We start from the raw sequence: 19,807 nt of genomic DNA on the forward strand, positions 1-19,807 counted from the left end.
ATTAAACCCCAGCGATTCGACAGAATACACCTCACTTCAAAAAAGCTTTCATTACATTAATGAAATTTTTTATTTTACTTTACTGTGGGACAAAATCATGAAGGATTGGTTATGTATTTTTTCACGCGTAACCTTCTCACCTGGTTTGGCCAATCTTTTTTTACAATTATGAATTCATGAGTAAAATATTCATTTTATGCACAGTGTTATCACATAGTTTAAATACATGCACACCACGTTTATAGACATATATCGCATTTATTTTACGTGCATATTATTATACATTAACTAAATTAATTTTTGTATATTTTTCTTGTATATTTTATGAAATCATATATATTGCATGCATGAAAAATATTATGAAAAACAAACAGTGCTAATGGCTTCAGGAGCGGGTTTGAAATTGACGTTGTGCGTGAGGGTCACGTGACCGGGTGGGGGGCGGGGTCTGTGTAATTGGGTCCCTGTCGCTTTAAGCTGGCCGTGGAGGAGGCGTGTCCACGACGGAGGACGGGTGGTCGCTACCGGGCCAGTGGGGAGAAAGAAAGAGAGAAACACACACACGCGCGAGGCGTGGAACGACAAGTCGGGTGACCCGGGGACCTGCGCACCTGCCGGGTTCTCGTCCCCGCCGCGGCGGACCGGGTCGCGGAGAGCCGGGTGAGTCCGCCTTCCCGTCGCACGTGCTCGAGCCTTTCTACTTTCACTCCAGCATCGTCCTCCCTCCTCATCCTCCTCTTCTCGGCGCCCGGCAAACAAAGACGCTCCGAGACGCTCATTATTTATTAACGAATGCATCATCCACCCCCCCATAAATAAAAAAAAAATCTGACCGGTCAGATGCGCTTTGTTGCTCTCGCGGATAAATCGTGTTTTTTTGGTTCTACGTAATATCCTGTCAGACAGTTTCGGTGTGTTATGATTTATAATATTTATCGTGGGATACTTTTTTTTTACATTTTTTTAACTCGGTCGCTAGGCCGATTTCGCGCTGTGGGCCACAGCAGCCTGCCACGCTTTTATTTGTCGTGGGGGGATTAAAAGATGACGGTGCTCTTTTGCCACCTAAAGGTTTGCCTTTCTTTACTTTTTTTTATTTTTTTTATTTTATGGTTCTGAGTATAAATATGGTCTGACTTGAGACAGGGGCGTGCATACTAATATTGCCTTTTGTATTTTGTATGAAATTATACGGATTTGCATGATGTAATTTCCCATTTGTGGTTTAAGTCCAGTCTAAACTGACCCATGGAGTTCAATTCGAGGTTTAAATGCCTGAAATATGCGAGAACATGATTGTTCGTCCGTTCTATGGCCTGGAAAACTCTCACAAAGTTACACACGCGCAAGAGGAAAAAGCTGCACCGACCCCCCCCCCCACCTTTTCACATTACTTGTGTGGGGAGAATACAGGTTTTTTTTTTTTTTTTTCAGCCCCCCCATTCAACTTCTTTACATTTGGGTCATTTTTCACATTTTTTACCACTGTAGATGCCCATTATTACAGATGTAGAGATGGGCTTCATCTCTGCCATCTGGGGACGTTCTGACTGGTCAGGAGCTGCTGAAGGTGATGAGGGGGCAAATGACGCCTCCGTTCTTTTTTCCGGTTAGTTTTTTCACGATAACGACGGACGTAGGTTTGAGTTCAGTGTTTGCTCAGCTCATTTTTTTTTTTTTTGCCTTTAAAGAGTTTTTCTTTCACCCGACAGTTAAGTGTATGTGGCTCCTGTGGCTGATTCTGCATCCTGTTTTTTTATTTTATTTTACATTCCAGGAAATACCAACATGAACAGATCCCCCTCCTCTCTTTTAGAGACCGACTTGTTGAAGATCGTGAAGGAAATTCTGAGTCTTTGTACATGGATGCGTTTAAAGTGGCGTCAGAATACTTCTGGATTCTAATGTAATTAGCATGATAATAAAAAAAGTCCTTTTGTAGGACTCCGCCTTTTCATGCAAACGCACCGAGCTGCAGGGACTCGATAAGTCGATGCTGTGTGTTGTTCCAGCCTTGGGACTTGGGAATGTTCCGGAGAACGCAGTCTTACGGGACAGGATTCACTGAGATCTGTTAATGGGCCGGCAGTAGCTCGGAGTCCAGCACCTTTCACGTTCTGCTTTCTCCCTTTTCCCGTGTTTTTTTTTTGTTTTGACTGTGACTGTGCCAGCTGGTGTTTATTCGATGCTCGATTAGATGAGATCGAGCAAACGACCACGCCCGCTTCCTTGTCCAATCGGAATGGCTCTGATGTGAAGCTCCGGCCCCCGTAAACTTGCTGCGACCTTGCCGCTTTGGCGCGGTAAACACCCGAAGACGCCGCACAGCAGGCGGGTGTTGGATGTCGGCCGGTGAATAGCCGTGTTTGTTTCGGAGGCTCGGCCGTTTGCTCGCATTGTTTTTTTTGTTTTTTTGGCAATGCCATTGTCACCGGGCTCTTTATGCGACTGGATTTGCACAAAGCAAACATGGAGGTGAAAGTGGATACCAGGACGCACTCTTTCTGCGCTGGTTTTTACATTTATTTCCTGTTGCTGCCTCCGTTGTTACAATAATAGCAATAGTTGAATTTCCATCATTTGTAATTGCTGTTTTCAGCACTTCTGCTGGGTGTGGAAGACTGGTCAATTCCCAGCATGCACTGCCGCGACCTGCTCTTGCAAGACGGTGAGAGTAAGGAGTCCCGTACTTCAGCACCTCCAGAGTAGGTTTATGGGCGCCGTTGGTTTCTGCATTCCTGACATTTTGACAAAGCGAGGGACCAGGTTCGTACAAGAGCTTCTACGTCGCATCCAAATTCCTCAGGTGCCTGAGGAACACACCTGGTCCGGCTGCGTGGTGAGGAGCATCAACCTTCTCCCCTCACTCAGCGCTCCAGGCCTCTGAAACCAAGAGCCTTTCACCTCGCCGCAGATCACAATGACCACGACAAAAAAAAAAAAAGTGCTTTCGGCCAGAATAAGCCGTCATTGTGGTGCGGAAACTTGAGAAATCTGTGAAACGCTGAGGCCTGTCTTCAAAAGAGATTTGCATAAAACATTTTTTTTTAAAAAGGTTTAGCGCACGGTTTCCTGGTGACCAAATAAGGTGGTGCTGTTTTTACCGTTTGTGTTGCGATGTACGCTACTCTTCAAAAGTCTAGGTCCTTCAGAAATGTCCTTGTTTTTGATGTGAAACTATTATTTAGTGTATTAAAAAGAGTCATCTAGACTCTTCTCCGTCTTGGCCCCTCGGTGGTGGAATGAACTTCCCCTCGAGGTCAGAACAGCTCAGTCACTGAGCACCTTCAAACGACAGCTCAAGACCTTCCTCTTTAGAGAATATTTAGATTAAATTGTAATTTTCTTGTTGTCGAACTTTGTGTACAGAATCTACAACAGAGTGAATAAAATAGATGTATTCATAGTTGGGGTCCTAGTGAACCGGAATTGATCTCTTCATCGATGGCAACTTAAGCACGTTGTAAGTCGCTCTGGATAAGGGCGTCTGCCGAATGCCGTAAATGTAAATGTAAAAAGATATGAAACGGGTCAAAACTCTATGAATGAATCCGGCATCTGGACACGGCCGTTGACCGTCTCCTATCTGCATACGTGTAGAGAGGAACTTTATCAGCGAATGTGGAATTCTGTCCAACTTTATTATGAAACCATGGCACTGATTAAAAAAACTGGCCAAATTCCCACTGGTACAGTATCCAGTACAGCATCTACCGATGCCCTGGACTACGTCATTATTTCAGACTAATGATTATATTATACTAATGATTGCTTATTAGTATTTTTTTTTTTTCGTGGGAAAACATGGACGTTTCGAAATGACCCGAAACTTTTGAGCAGTAGTGTAAACAGGGCAGGGGGGTGTAGTGTAGGAAGGGCAGGGGGACCTCGCTTCCGTTGGGATGGGAGGGTTGAATGGGCTCGTACTGTCCCTGCCCTTCCTGTCCCGTCGGCCTGTTCCCCTGCACAGGCTCTCTGACCTTCTCCTTGCGAGCAGCATTAGAAGGGAGCGGTGGGCTCGGAATAAAAAATGTGCACAGCAGTCTGACCTATAAAAAGCTGAGTTTACTGAAAAATGAAAGAAAGAAAGAAAGAAAGGTTAATTAAGCTTTCTTAGTGATCCGAAGGGCAGGCTAATCTTTGATGTCTGCAGTACTGCAAATGAACATGGCCCACTGTTTTAAGTGGTTATGAAATGTTAAATCCAGCACTACAAAATGGCGAGGCGTGCGGGTGTTCTTGTACGACGGTCACATGAGCATCACCATGGAGCAGTGGATGGAGGTTTTACATCATGTGAAAGGCTGGCTGTGTGTGCACTGTTTACCTGGGGAAGAGATGGGGCAGTGGTGGCCTAGCGGATTAGGAAACTGAGGCACCACTGACCAAAGTACCATCCCCACACAGTGCTCCCCCTTTCATGGCTGCCCACGGCATGCCAAGGGTGATGGTTAAAAGCAGAGGACACATTTCGTTGTGTTTCACAATGACAAGCATTTACATTTACATTTACAGTATTTATCAGACGCCCTTATCCAGAGCGACTTACAATCAGTAGTTACAGGGACAGTCTCCCTGGAGCAACATAGGGTTAAGTGTCTTGCTCAGGGACACAATGGCATTAAGTGGGATTCGAACCCGGGTCTTCTGGTTCATAGGCGAGTGTGTTACCCACTAGGCTACTACCACCCTATGACATTTTGACAAAGCGAGGGACCAGGTTCGTACAAGAGCTTCTACGTCGCGTCCAAATTCCTCAGGTGCCTGAGGAACACACCTGGTCCGGCTGCGTGGTGAGGAACATCAACCTTCTCCCCTCACTCAGCGCTCCAGGCCAAGCACTTCACTTTCATTTCACTTTCACTATGGTGGAGACAATGTGAGGCTTTGCACAATGTTCTGCTCTGGAGCCTTGGGTCCTCAGTTCATGTGCATGTTACTCTGACACGTACCATCTACCTAAACATAGTTTCCGACCAGGTGCACCCCTTCATGGAAATGGCCTCCTGTCTGGAGGATAGTACATCCTGCTACGCTGAAAAAATGGACCTTAACAAGTTTGAGGTGTTGACGTGGCATCCATATTCTCCAGGTCCAGCATCTTCGAAGCTGGAAAAGCAAGTCTGATTCATGGGGGCACCAGCTCATAACGTACAAGAATGGAAAAGATCTGCTTCAGAGAAGCTGTTCAGTCATAATGTTCTGTTAAGTCATATTCACGCTTCTAGATATATTAACAAATAACAGTCGTTTTTTGAGGCTGTTCTGCAGCGCGCGTCCTGCGGCCCGTCTGGTGCCACCGGTGGCACCTAATGGCTGGCTGAATATCTAATGTCTGCGCCGGATGTCTTCCAGCTTTACTACCGAGGTCTGGCCAGTGAGTTTACATTCATGTCTGCAGGGCAAAGCCATAAACGTGAAAATTTCCTGCCTGAGATGCGTTCTCTGGTTTCCGTGGGTTACTTGCCGCAGGGATGTTCTGCACTTTAGATGGTCTTCCATTGGCCGACGACCACCGAATCATGTCCCCCTCCCCTTTTTTCCGGCGGTCGTTAATCAGTTATCTGTGACCCCCTCGGTCTTCTTGCTCCTGCTCCTCCTCCTGACTTTATCTGGTTAATGGTCTTCTTCCTCGGGTTTCCTCTGGGCCTGTGTTGATGGACCTCTGATATGTACACTACCAGAGGTTCATCACTGCTGGTGTCTGGATGATTTCTGCCCTTTATGACAGTGAAAGACTTTAAAGGCCTTATCACCCATTCACGTTGACAAGGACAAAGGACAAGGACAGGAAGTCTGTTGTTATCTCTGCCCTGTTTGGGTTTCGTACGCAAGCAAGTTGCATTTTTGTTTACATAGTTCATATTCATCCAGAATTCTTTATAGAAGCAAAACATAAACATCAAAACACACAGATTAATTGAAATATTAACAACATTAAAGTCTATATAAGACATCTAAAACATATAAATGTTGAAAATTCCCAATGCAAGAAAAAAGTGATCTGAAACGTATTTGTTTTTAAATTTCCTTGACCACCACACAAGTTTAAATGTCATTCAAAGAGACTGACCATGTTGCCTTAGATTTGCTTTGGCAAGTGTGATTTCTGGTGAAGAAATTCATGAACACTCCTCGTACGCTACAACCTACATATCCCTGCATATCAATGAACACTAAATTAACTAGACGGATCATGTGTTGTGGTGTTAATAGTGATTAATTGATGTATTGGTACGTTATAAACTGCAGACTGGGGAGGTGTGTCTCTGGGGCAGTGGTGGCCTAGCGGTTAAGGAAGCGGCCCCGTAATCAGAAGGTTGCCGGTTCGAAATCCCCATGCGCCAAGGTACCACTGAGCAAAGCACCGTCCCCACACACTGCTCCCCGGGCGTCTGTCATTGCTGCCCACTGCTCACTCAGGGTGATGGTTTGTTTTTATCTGAATAAGAAATGTGATCAGATATCCCTCACGCTGCTCCCCGGTCGCCTTTCATGGCTGCCCACTGCTCACTAAAGGTTATGGGTTAAAAGCAGAGGACCCACCCATTTCGTTGTGTCACCGTGTGCTCTGCTGTGTATCACAATGATAAAAACATTTTCAATTTAACCCCCTCGTTACTCATTCAGACTCCGCTATGCCGTGTTTGGACCTGGTGTAACCTGGTGGTCGTGGGGCAGATGTGAAAAGAAGTCTTTGTATAGAAAAAGGTGTGACATGTCTGGGTGAGCTGTGACGTTTGTGGATTCACACTTTGAGCTCCCACTGTGGTGAGTAAATGATGTCTGGGGGGGATGGAGGTGAGTTAATTGGCTCACACTGTGGTGGAGGGGGTGACAACGCCGACCTCAACCCAGGCATACGGAGATATTTCTTTATCCTCCTATTCATGCAGCAAAGTGAGTCGGTCTGTACGTGTCCTGCATGCCCTGTCATCTGGAGGCCAATGACATAAACCAAAAACCTGTCCAGTTGAATTATGACCTGCTGTAAACTCTTATCATCTGAGTGGCCTGTGCCTGGCTAAGCCTCATCTGTTGGTTGGTCCAGTGGCTGATGGATAGATATTGTAATTTGATTAGTTGGCCTTCCTCTAGGCTTTAATTTGAATAGGGCAGTTAAATTGCTATCACTTTTAACAATGAAATATGGGATTTAATTAACTTAATTAATTGCCTTTGACTGGAAACAGAAGTATAATGGCCGCTACGCTGCATAGTTACAGCACATATTGGACTGTAAGACATGATTTTGACCAGTAGAATTAATAAATAAAAATTATTATTAAATATTTATTACTATTTTAGTATTTTAGCGATGCTTTTATCATAAAAATGTCTAAAGTTTATTGTTTTTATATAAGCACCTGTCTGTATTTATGATTCTGTAATAGAACAACGTTGCCAATTTAATCATTTATTAACATATTGTGGACATTTAATATAATGTTATCAACATGTGGCTATATTTATGGTATTAATAATACCCAAGTGCAAATATGATATTGCCCTTTTTTATATATGAAGAAAGGAGAAATAAAAAGTTAAAAGACAGGAAATAAGCAAAGTAATGTGGAGGAGAAACTACAGCCATAAGAACTTATTTAGCCTCTCATGGATGTCAGCTCACGAGGTTTGTTGACTTAAATATTTTATGCATTGTTTCAAATGTATGAGGAAATGTGCCAGAACTTGTGTTAATGCAAGGTTTTTCTTTGTTTTCTTTATGAGCTGTTCTCACGTGTTGTTACGACCAGAATAAACCGCGTTTTTGACTCTCTATCTCGTGCCTCCGTCATTCCGTGAGGGTGCTACAATTGTTGTAAGTTCAGTTTTATAGTGTATTGTGGTGCAAGTGTGATGGTAAATGAAGTCGTTTTGTAAAGTGTTAATTAACTTCAGTTAATGCCACACACAGCTCAATATTCAAATGTGAAGGGTTATAAATGTCTCCAAGATTTATAGATTTTTTTTTTTTTTGTGTGTTTGCATCTCATTCTGCTCTGGCCGTTTGAGCTAGTCCCTTTCACCGGCCCGGGGTCAGATGATTTTACGTCCAGGTCACTGGTTCCTAATGGCCCCTGCCAGACAGCAGAGGCTCAGCTGGGACTGCACATGGGCCCATCAAACACTTAGCAGATTGATTTCCTGAAAGAAGCCGTCAATAGTCAATTAGGCAAATGGAGGGCTGTGCGGTCGTGTCGTGTGGCTTTAAGAGCGGGGTTTGAATTGCTCTGTGTGAGTGAACAGAATTATTATTATTAATGTTGACGCTTGGGGTGTCTACGATTCGTCAGACGTGGAGCAGGGTTCCTTGTGAAGAGCTGAACCCGTGCTGTTAATTACGAATGGCTGCTGCAGAGAGGCACTTATAATCCAAACATGGGACTCCCATGGCTTCTGTTGCAGCCTCTCCGCCGAGTGTGATCTGGTACTGAATAAAAGGGAACGTTGAAATCCTTTTTTTCCCTCCTCTGTAATTCCAACATGGCTCTTTGCAGCTTTTTTTGTCATTTTTTCACTGTGCCACTGATGGTCGTGTGTTGAGATAGGGGTGTGGAGCTTGTTCTCGACGATGTGTTGCCCAGAACGTGGTCTGTAATGATTGTGTATTATTTTGATGGCTGTGAGTTTAAATCGCCCAGAATGTGTCTCACTGGTCTCGTTCTGTTATAAAAGACTTCCTTAATGGTTGTTCTCTGAGTGACGGCACGAATTACATATGAACCCAATCTGACCTGTATCTTGTTTTGATTGGTTCATGTAACTCCCTGAGGATTGACCAAGTGTGGCACTTGGTGCAGGTTTGAAAATAGTGCCCAGTGAGGGAGAGCGTGAGTGTATCACGTTGAATCTTCAAACCCAAGTATGAAATAAAATGTAAAGGGACAGTATTAGGGACAGCATAAGGGACAGCAAAACTGTGTACACTAGATATACACTGTCTACACAAGTCTTTACTGTGCATGAGGATTGGCACTGGTCACCCCTCAGTAGTTTCCTGTACAGCAACCAATCAAGGTGGACATTGGGGGGTTTAGGATTAGAAAACTCGCAGCCTCAGGCAGATATGATCTGGAGCCTCTGGAGATGGAGACACTAGCGTCTGTCTTCTGTGTATGCAGCTCTGTGATTGGCTGTCGAGTTTGTCAGGCCTGTTGGGGGTCTGTGGGTCAGTGTGGTATGGTGTTGTGGGAGTCTTGTTTTGGGTTTGGTCTGATTGTGCGTTGTGATGTTGGTGCTGCAGGGATCACATGGCTGTTGGGAGAGGCTGTTTGTAATGTCACTCACCCCCCTCTCCGACCTTCAGTTTCCCACAGTGGTTCCCATGCTCTCTCTCTCTCTCACACACACACACACAGACACAGACATGGCTATAAATATGATGAGGTTTCCAAAGGGGGGTGCGATAAAGCAGGAATAGACGTACTTAAGATGTCATTAGCCTCGCTCCTGGCCAACGATAGTACAGGATAGTACAGCGTTGGGATGTTTCTGGGGTCTTATTAAGATTCCTTTGGAGTGGGAGTGGGATTGAGTGATGTGCTGAGGCATTGCGTTCAAGACCACTGGAGACGCGGGGAAACAGCAAGGCTGTGTGTGTGTGGTCATTGTCCTCACAGGTCATGCCACCCAGAAAGAGGATCACCGCCCTGCATGTGCGGAATGCTTTGGAATCCATTCTGCTCCATTATCCACGCTAACGCATTTTGGGATTGATTCACGTGTCTTTCACGTTTTTGTTTTGTTCTGCAGTGTCATGGAGGCATTGCCTGTAGCTTCATTATTAAAAAAAAAAAAAAAAAAAAAAAAAAAATATATATATATACATACACACACACACACATATATATGTATGTAAACCTTATAAATGTCTCATAATGTTTGATATATCTTCATGTATAAAAAAGGGTGAAATAGGTCAAACCTTGATAATCGAAGTTCAAATCAGTTAGTCTCACTCCTGCTATTGAATTGAATTTGTCATAACAGGAATGTGTGCATGTTCCACATGCTCAAATGCGGATGTGGATGCTGGTTAATAATGAATGATATTCATACTCATACTAAGCTCACCACCCCAAAAAATAGCACAGCTGTTTGACACATGCTTTTTAAAAATGCATTTAATCTGAGGCATCGTGTTGAGCGTACATATTCAGTACTGTCCTGCTGATATAACCCATGCATATGCAATATGTATGTATGTGTGTGTAGCTCTTTTGAACCGTGTATTTTGTACATATTATGCCTAGCATTGTCATTAGTAGGTTTAATTGTAACAAAAAGTTTTTGAAATCAGTCAGAATAGGCCAGGTGCAGGGGACACCGGTCAAATGCGCTTTTCCTGTTACGCTGTCCTCGCTTCGTGTGCTACTTTCTGGTGTGTAGAATTCAGAAACTAGTTGCCCGCGTTATACAGGATACAAAAAGAAACAGGACAGGAAACAATGCAGTCTGTAAGCAGCAGAGGGTAGTCATGGAGACGCAAGCAGGTAAGGGCACCCGACCAGGAAATGCAGCTTCAGCTGGTTGCTCGAGGCAGGCGGAAAGAGGTCGGCTTCCGCTCACATCCCGCCTGCCCGGCTCGCCACGGCACCCCAAGCTAGCGTAGCCATGGGGAGACATTTTTATCTGGGTGGAGTTCAAGTTGATGGGCTGCTAGATGGTAAGAACAGAGCAAACGTTCTGTATTGGGGTGCGTGACGTGCTTTCGCTTCGTGTTTTCGGGTGGCGTTGTGCTAGTTCTGATTGAAACGGTGGGTCTTGCAGAAAGGAAGTCTTTAGCTTTGCATCATGCGCGGTGTCTGACTCATGCACTGACTCTTTCGGGCCTACTCAGGAAAATTCTAATTTAACCTGACAGCTTTCAAACCGTCATAGTTGAGACCTGCAGCGGTCTTTACATTTGTCTTGTTTACTTTAGTGATGCCAGGGAAATCCACACTGATGGCTGCTCATACACATCTGTCAATGCCCATGAGTGACATTTCCAGCACCGCCGCCATTTCGGGGACTCTCTAATATATGTAGATACTCCATGAAGTTTGGCGACGGGTGACAGGGAAGCTGATGAAGTGGGGATGGTTGTCAGTGAGGAGAACTCTTCATTGCTGCTTACATTTAGTGGCGTGCTCTGTACAGAATGCCTGCCATTGTCAGTGCTGTGATAAAATGCTCTCGTTGAAGACGTCGCGGTTTTTTTGAACAGTGAGCCAAACAAATCATTCCAGCCCAGTCTGTTCTGCACAAATGGGTGCTTGCGTACTGGAACTATATCTGAGGCAACTGGTACAGATCATTTACCCGCAGCAACATGGCTGGTGCTAGAGGTAGAGGCACATCTGGTGAAGTCAGTTTACGTAAGTGTAAACTTAGAGGGGGGAAATTATCTATTATTAAATTATTAAGGCAATGTTCATGCTAATATTTATTTAGTTATTTTATTAGTGTGAACTGTTTTGTATGATTGGAACTGTGATTTTGACTGTGAACTGAACATTTTGCTTAACCTTCTTATAATGTATGGCTGTGGAGGCGGGACTAAGCATTGTTTTCTTTTACTTTTCAATTTTAGGGCCAAGATCACCCTGAGTGAGTCTTCACCGCTCCATTATCCAGAGTGTCTGGATCAATTAAATTAAAAACGGCGAAACTCAGACTGGATTACATACTAGAGTGAGAGGTTAAGACCGCCAAGATGCCAATCCTGAAGCAGTTGGGTTCAGGATTGTCGCAAACAAAGCGACGTTCACGTGTGGACCTCACCCCAGAAATGATCAGCGCCCCTCTGGGGGACTTTCGCCACACCATGCACGTCGGTCGCAGTGGTGATGCCTTCGGGGACACCTCCTTTCTCAGCAGTCGCTCAGGAGAGCCACCTCAAGATGGAGAGACATATCCCCGATCCCCAAGACCTGGCCTCCTTTCCAGGACCTTCAGGAGCAGCAAGCGTTCCCAGTCAGTCACCAGGGTGGACCAGCGAGAGAACCTGCTTGTGCCACATGGGGGTTCCCCCACCTTTGTGAAGAACGCCATGTCCCTGCCATTCCTCAATGATGAGAGTGGGGGACGGGATGGAGGCAGGGTCCCCAAGAGTCTGTCTTCCAGCCCTGTGAAGCAAGTGCCTGATCTTGATGCAAAGGCCTCAAATGGGGCGATGGCTGACACCCAGGGCCTCGACCTGGAGCACCATGAGCAACGCTTTGGAGTTCTGACTGACCTTCGCTCCCCAGGATATTACAACGGGGGAGGTTTGAAGAAAGCTGAATCGGTGATGTCCTTCCATGTTGACCTGGGGCCCTCCATGCTCGATGATGTCCTAGTTGTCATGGACAAGGATGATTGTGACCTGGGTTCAGAAGAAGAAGGGGACAGCGAGGGACGTTCTTCTCCTCTCCACATGCACAACGAGTTTGATGAAGAGGTGGTGGAAGAGCACAAGGATTTTGTGATAAATAGGGAGAATGAGGAGGAAGAACCCAAGGGGAATCCCCAGCAGGATCAATCAGAAGAACTTCAAGGACATGTACTACCAGATGTCGACCAGCAGGCTCTAGGGTCCTCCACCCCAGAGTTGCAGCCTATTCAACTCCAGAATGTGGAGAGCTGCTCTGTGTCTAGTTCAGGGTCTGCTGCACTGGATGAGAAACCTACCAGCCAGCCGCTTGAGATGGAGAGACACTTGAACTACAGCCCACCGCCGCCTGTGGAGGATGGAGATTTCTCCTCCTTCATGGACGACGAGGATGATGAAATCCGTGTATGAGACATAATGGACCTATCTGCCAACTATTAAACCAACTATTGCACCAGCGCAAAACATTAAACATATTCAGCTTAAGTTCTCCAACTGGAGAACCAGGTATGTGATAGGCTAGAGTGTGTAAGACTAGAAATTGTCACTCCTGGTGGAGGGGAGGTGAGTGACGCTGCTCTTTCTCCATATAGGGCTGCAAACCCCATCCCCATCTGTTCAGTGGTTCTGATGGATGGAAGGACTTGTGTTGACTGTTCTTTCTCCATGGTGATTGTTGTCTCTCCACACGCTTACCATGACTTGTCGTAGTGTATCATTGTATTCTTGTATTCTGGCACCATTTTTCAGGACACCTGTTTCTCTTCACCACGCCAGCAGTGCTCTGGCTTCAGCGAGGAACGGGCCTACGGGCCCGAGACGAAGGATGAAGGATGGCAGCGGAACTTCTTGTCATAAATCAACCCTGTTGTTCTTCTCGGTGTTAAGTGGCTGTAGTCCCTGTTTGATGTTCTGGCCGTGGGAGCAGAATGGTTTGTACCTTGGTTTTAGAGGTCAGACCCCTGTTTTTATTCCATGTCGGCACATCCGCTGAACGATGTACCCAGTCATGCTTTAAATTGACATCATCTGGACTGTACCACTTGGGCTGGTGCAAGCAGGCATGGCGGGCCCAGTGGTGTACAAAGGTCGGGGGCGTGCGCCACGCTGGTATGCTCCTCTCCACAAGAACTGTCGAACCAAGTCTGGTTTTTATTTTTTTTGTTTTTCTGCACATTTCTAGGTCTTGGCAGTTATTGCGTGTCATGTTGCTCGTGTATCGGATTTCATACCTCACCACTTCCTTCCTCACCACATGACGATGGCTTGTTGCTGCTGCATCTGTGTTTTTTGTTTTTTTTTTGCATGACAGACAGATTCTCAGACGCCCCTAACAGAAATCTGTAGTCGAAGCTGCTAGGACTGTTCCAAAACACAGGAATGGGTTATTACAGACATGTTGTTGTGGTTTTCAGTTTTGAGGGGCGTCGTAGAGCCTCGGTGCATCATCCACTGAACTTGAATAGGCTAGAGTTCCCACTCACACAGAAACAAACACTAACCTTTTATCTTTTTCTAGGCTTGTGTCCGTGCTAGAGAGTTGTGTTTTGCATGTCATGTGGTCGATGACAGAACAATGCTCAGTGCCTGATGCACAACACCGGATCCCCAGCAGCCTTAATTCCCTGTTTGGTTAAAAGGGAGCGTTCTGCTCTGCAGGCTTGAGGTACACGAACAAGCGGGGAAGAGCTTAATCGCGAGGGGAGGGGGGGGGGGGTGGCATCAGCCTTAGGTCGGAATGACAAATGTGCCAAATTTAATCGAGAATTTCCTCCTAAATGGTAGCGGCCTCTAAGATGCAATTATATGTAGGGCTTTCAAGGTTTACTGCCGTGTTTTTATTTGTTCATTCGAGGAGGCTTCTGGCTCCGATTTAGATTTGGCACATGCGTACGCCAAACAAGAGCGAGTTTAAAAAAAACGATGTTAAATGACAGAGAAAATGAACCCCCTACTTAAGGTGGTAAAGGATTATGCAGCTTTAAAAAAAAAAAATCAGTTGTTTTGGACCCCAATGAAAAAATTTATATGCAAGTGGGTCCGTGAATTATTTGGTGTGAAAAGATGAAAGAGGGGTGAGTGCTATTTCTGCCACTTTGTGTATTTGTATAGATTGTATAATGCGGTTATATTCCCTCCTTGTCTCCTTACCTTTTTATTTGTGTGATTCTTTGCTTCCCCCGTCTAAAATAACTGATATATTTTTAAATAAAAAAAAAAAAAAGGCCCTTTATTGTAAAGGCTTCTTTATTGTTCATGTTCTGATTGGTCTGTGGATTTGTTACCACCTTCGCTAGGATCACAAGTCACAAAGAAGGAGTCAAGGTCAAGTTGGACATGATGGTATGAGTAAAAGAAATTAAAGAAAAACAAAAGAAATAGAATATTGTATTCTAGGTCAAAGGTGTCCTTAGGATTTATATGAATAAATTCATAAAACAATAAACATGAAGTTTGAGCATGTGACTTATTGCATTTAAATCTTCCAAAATTATGAAGTAGCATCAGTGACAGCTTAAAAAAATCATTTAAAGATTGTGTTTAGGGTGACCAGAAATAATTACACACTCATTTCACTTCTTTAAGATACCCGTAAGGTCCATGCTTCTCACATAGCACTGTGCCTAGTTGTAATTTGAAAATAGGGCTCTAAATGATTACTGAAGATAGTATTTTTTTTCTTTCATAATTTAAATAGGGACACTTTATGTATGCTTTATTCCATTAGATGTTAAGTTAAACATCTTGTTTTTTAGCATTGATTTCAATATAAGACTATATATTTATTACACAAAAAAACAAGTCAAATATAATATAAAGGGAGCTTGTCTTAAATGTTCATTTGATTATTATGGGTGATGAAATCCAGTCCACTATATCATGTTATTAGGATATGACCTATGATTAGTTTAAAAAAAAAAGGATTCAGGAAAATACTGAAAAGCACTGTATCTAACACAGTTCATACTTGGCTGAGGTTGAAGGCTTTAACTTTTTCGAATTAGATTCCTTTTCCAGGATCTTCACTTTTTCACGGGTGTTAATGTTTCCAGAGACCGAGCCTACAACACACCTAATATCGCCACTGAATGAAGAACCCCATTCATTTACAAGGCAAAGTTGCACAGGCACTGATTAAATCATTCATCAGCGGATAAGGTCTATTGAATTCCATGTACTGAATTCTTCATTTTCTCGTAATGACTTGGTGTAATAGCTTTTTTTTTTTTTTTTTTTTTTTTTTAAAACTTGTGTGATTTGCAGCTAGCATCAGTATTTGTGCAGGGACTGTGCCGGCTGTTTTCTCTGAAGCAGATGTGCGAGGCTCCCCTGGGGGGCAGAGGAGCACATGGATTTTTCTGAAAAGGGGGAAGGGGGTCGGAGTGCAGCTAAGACGGGGGATCTGGGAATGAGAATCTGTGTGCTTGCCTTGGCCTGACGGGTGATGAACCCTCTCACTGGACCGGTGTGGGTCCAGGAACGTGAGCGGGTCCGACCTGGTGTAAGAGTCAGCACCCTGCTTGCCTTCCCCCCTCGTGGTGTTCACTGGATGGCTGATGGCTCACAACCCCTGGGGGTTCCGCCGTGCCGATAGCTTGGAAAATGCAACCCCCACCCCAGACCCACCCAGTGTGTCTGGGTCTGACTGGAACAATGGCATTAAAAATTCATATGTCTCCTATCCTTTCTCCGTCTGATATAATAGTCTGGAATGGCTTCTCCTTTGTCTGCAGTTGCTCTGCTGATCTTTCAACAGGTATTATGTCTTTTGTAACCGCCTCTCTGGCATAATAATTGCCTTCCAACCGGTTGATTTAAACCACAATTATTTTTCTTCTTTCATTATATTATACGTGGCGTGTCTCTTAATGGCTTTTTTGCCTGGTCCAAATACTTATCAGTCTTGTATATGGAAGGTTGCCCAAGGATCTTTCCCTCTGTTACAGTCTGCCACCTAGTGGACAGCCTAGGTATTTTGCACATGGAAAATATTAAGTAACTGGTTGTAGAGCGGTGTTTTATTGGAGGTGACATAATGTAAACGTTAATTTGTGACTTGTGCTCACATACTTTTGTTAACATTCCATATTGTACAATAATTCTTTAATTATTACTTTTATCCCACTGCTGTTTATTACTGTGTGTGATTTAAATGTGAATATTTCAATATAATGTTTTTTTATCGTATTTCTCATATTGCTGAATATATCTCCTTGTATAGTAGAAGCTGAATTTCCTGGTGAATTTTTCCTGAATTTCCTTTTGCTATTAGCCTACTACGTAACGCACTCGCCCGTGAGTGTCGCTCTGGATAAGGGCGTCTGATAAATGGCATAAATGTAAACCTTCCCGAGGGATTAATAAAGTTCTACCTTCATCACAGCAGTTCCTGCTTCCACCAGGAGGCGGTGCCGACTGCCCATTTTTCGCCCCCGTTTGGTTTGTGTACTCAGGCCCTTGTCGTATCATGTGCTTCCCCTGCTGAATTGTGTGATGGGAGTTGCAGCTCTTCCCAAATCTGGAACGCATTAAACAACCTGCTGGTGGAGGGCTTTTTCGGTGGTGGGAGACTGGCGTGGGGGATGGGAAGAGATTGGACGCAGACCGCAGGATCGAGTCTCTTTTCACCGACTTTACTCACACCCTGCACCCACACACAACAAAAACAAACGCACACACACCCCAGAACAAATACATCAGGGTCCCATCATGTCCTCCTACTGAAGAACAGTTCACTGATCCTCTTTTGTCTCCTTCCAAAGTCAGTAAGTGGCCGTTTTACAGGGTGAGGGGGTCCTATACTGTAAGAAAGAGGGCTGAAATCTAACTCTTTGAGATTTTGCTGTCGTCTGTTAGGTTTGGCTTGTGAGAGGAGGTGGTGGGTTTTCACGCATTCTTCACGTCTGATGTTCTGTGGTCCTTCATGGTCCATGTTGTCTGCACACACAAACCAAGAAATGAAGCGACTAATCCGAGCACCGTGGGTGGAAATGCTCGCTTCCTCCATTTTTCACTTCAGAAAAGAGCCTGCCGCTGTATCATGTTAGTCAGTCTACTGGCTTCCATTGTGATGACATGATGAAGAGCGAGTCAGTATCGCTCTTCAGCTCAGCAGACGGGCGTGCCGGGGCTGAAATATTTATCAGACAAGGCCAAATGCCTCATTCGCTTCTCTTTCTTGTTGTTTTGTTTAGTTTTGTCTCCTTTTTTTTGTGCCCCTTCCTGCGAGAGGGAGGAAAAACCCTGGTTTCTTTTTCCTCGGAAATACATGGCTACACAAAAGGACAGAGAGAACATCCCCACCCCTCCAAAAGTTCTCGTGCTGCTCAAAAAGGAAAAATAAAACTTGCTCCGATGTTGGTGTAAAAAAAAAAAAAAAAAAAAAACATCAAAAGGCCTCTTAGCGGGCATGGTGCATGATGTCTCTACTACGATATGATCCTTTCCCCCTTTCTTGTGATTTCTGGCTTTTGCCGTTTTTTATTTGGAAAAATGCTACATGATAATAAAACCAGTTGAAACGCAGCGCTGCCTTGGATGCAGCTTTAAAAGCAGATTTTCCGTCCAGTGTTTCCATCCATGGCGCATACTTTATGAAGCAGACTTTATTTTGTGATTAAGGAGGACACAGCGACCCTATTGATAATGACCGCTTTGACACCCGAACCATGAACCTAATCTCAGTAAGATAAAGGAAATTTGTTACAATCATCATTATTTCCATATTGTCTTGCTGACAACAACTGTCCTCACTTGGACATTTTAGGTTAGTCCCCACAAAGCTACGACACATATATAACATACACCGCCGTTAGCTTTCATTACAGCTTGCGTTTGTCTTGGCACAGTTTTGACAACCTTTTGCAATGTCGCAAAGCACACTTCAGTCCAGAGTTGTGTTAATGATTTTGTGTTGAGGCTGGGATAGTCAGTCTGCAAAAGTCTTCAAAGATGCTGAATGGTTCACCCTTGCACAATTTGAGCCTTTGCTTTGCATTGCATTCACACATCTGGAGCCATCAGCTCACGCTACTTTCGCCATAGATCATGAGATCAGTGAGGCCGTTCAGTTCAGAAGCGTGTGGAAAGGCTTTTACGTTCACTACAGTACAGAGCTGTGACTTCATCTGTACATTTTCTATCATCTGACTTCACTAAATGTCATCTCCGATCACAGTTGGACGGGACTGCGTTTTTTCCAAGATGGTTCAGTAATGGACAACCCCAATTTCAGGAGAATAATTTGACTCTTCTGAAACACTGTGGAATATTTATGTATCCATCCATCTATTAATCCATCCACTAGAATAACAGCTAATGTTTGAGCCTGAGAGTCTGTACCTCGTGTCCGGTCTTGAACGCGTCGTACGTATATTGGGACTTTATCTCTCCCAAACAACCCTTCATGTGGGAATATACAACACTCTCAGTGGGAACGAAGACTGGGTGTCTGCACTGGGGTGTGAAAGGGGTTGTGCGCACTGAACTATTTATTGCGAGAGGTGTACTCTGCTCTGGAAGGCCTGCATGGGCTGTGCCATCAAGCACTCTGCGTTCTGACACTTGACCTCCGGCCTGAACGCCCGATTTTTGCTCTGCGGACCACACACAGCTACTTTCCTCATGTGTTCAGGAAACAGCGGTTTTGATTCGGGAATTCGAGGTGCTGTTTGTTTGCCTTAGGATCTTTTGCTGTCGAAAGAGGATGGAGAGGGCGAAGAATTGCGATAGTTTTCACATATTCGTATCGTGATCCTCTCGCAAGCCTCTCTTGGGCCTTTTTTTGCGATATTCTGCTTCCTCTTTAAATCACAGCTCCTGGAGCACAGGGCCAGCTACACGTCTTAAATTTCCCATGCCCATCCCCGCTCCCAGCTTTTGTCCCCAAACAGAAAAATGAAATTATTTGTGAATGCATTACTGGTAGAAAGTAATAATTTACCAAATTATCTTTACGGCCTCCTTTTCAACGTTTTCGTGCCGAATTGATACATCACTGTCAGGCAGCTCATTCCATTTCTGCTTCCTTTGGTGTCAAAGAGGCTGAATACAGAAATTTGCACGACTTCCCTCTAATGGCATCCATTTTCTAAGCTCCTCACCCCGCCCGCCTGGAGCTGATCCCGAAGACAACTCAAACTGCAGACATTTGGCGGAGTGTGAGGCCAGCCTTGGCTGCAGTCAAGCTAGAACACACACACACACACACACACACACACACACACACAATTGAAGTGGAGGCTTCACTGATTCAGCCTGGACCTCGGCCAGAAACAGTTTGCTTTTGATTTCTTTTTAACCAGAGTAACTCCAGCTGCGGCAAGACCAGCCTTCCTCTCTGGACACCCTGAGGAACCTCCAGAACCAACAGGCAGAGGAAGTTGGAGTCTCCAGGAAGAGGCCCGAACTGTGATGGTGGAGGTGGAGCCGCCCGCCAGCCACATGCAA

At 44.7% G+C, this 19,807-nt stretch overlaps 1 protein-coding gene across 2 annotated transcripts; it reads left to right on the forward strand.

Annotated features, from left to right (window-relative positions):
• Positions 1–514: 514 nt before the first annotated feature.
• cdc42ep4a (CDC42 effector protein (Rho GTPase binding) 4a) lies at positions 515–14,611 on the forward strand. Of its 2 annotated transcripts, none has more exons than XM_028987086.1 (2): positions 515–660; positions 11,579–14,611. In XM_028987086.1, the coding sequence occupies exon 2, from the start codon at positions 11,702–11,704 to the stop codon at positions 12,767–12,769; it is 1,068 nt and encodes a 355-aa protein (XP_028842919.1). In that variant the 5' UTR covers positions 515–660; positions 11,579–11,701; the 3' UTR covers positions 12,770–14,611. The 2 variants fall into 2 exon arrangements, with proteins under 2 accessions (XP_028842919.1, XP_028842920.1); XM_028987087.1 differs by lacking the exon at positions 515–660 and adding an exon at positions 10,430–10,669.
• Positions 14,612–19,807: the final 5,196 nt, after the last annotated feature.

Source organism: Denticeps clupeoides, chromosome 7, assembly GCF_900700375.1.
Source record: "Denticeps clupeoides chromosome 7, fDenClu1.1, whole genome shotgun sequence".
Classification (NCBI taxonomy): domain Eukaryota; kingdom Metazoa; phylum Chordata; class Actinopteri; order Clupeiformes; family Denticipitidae; genus Denticeps; species Denticeps clupeoides.

Bases quoted from the DNA above. Each gene is read 5' to 3' on its own strand.
- cdc42ep4a (XM_028987086.1), top strand. From the start codon at position 11,702: ATGCCAATCCTGAAGCAGTTGGGTTCAGGATTGTCGCAAACAAAGCGA.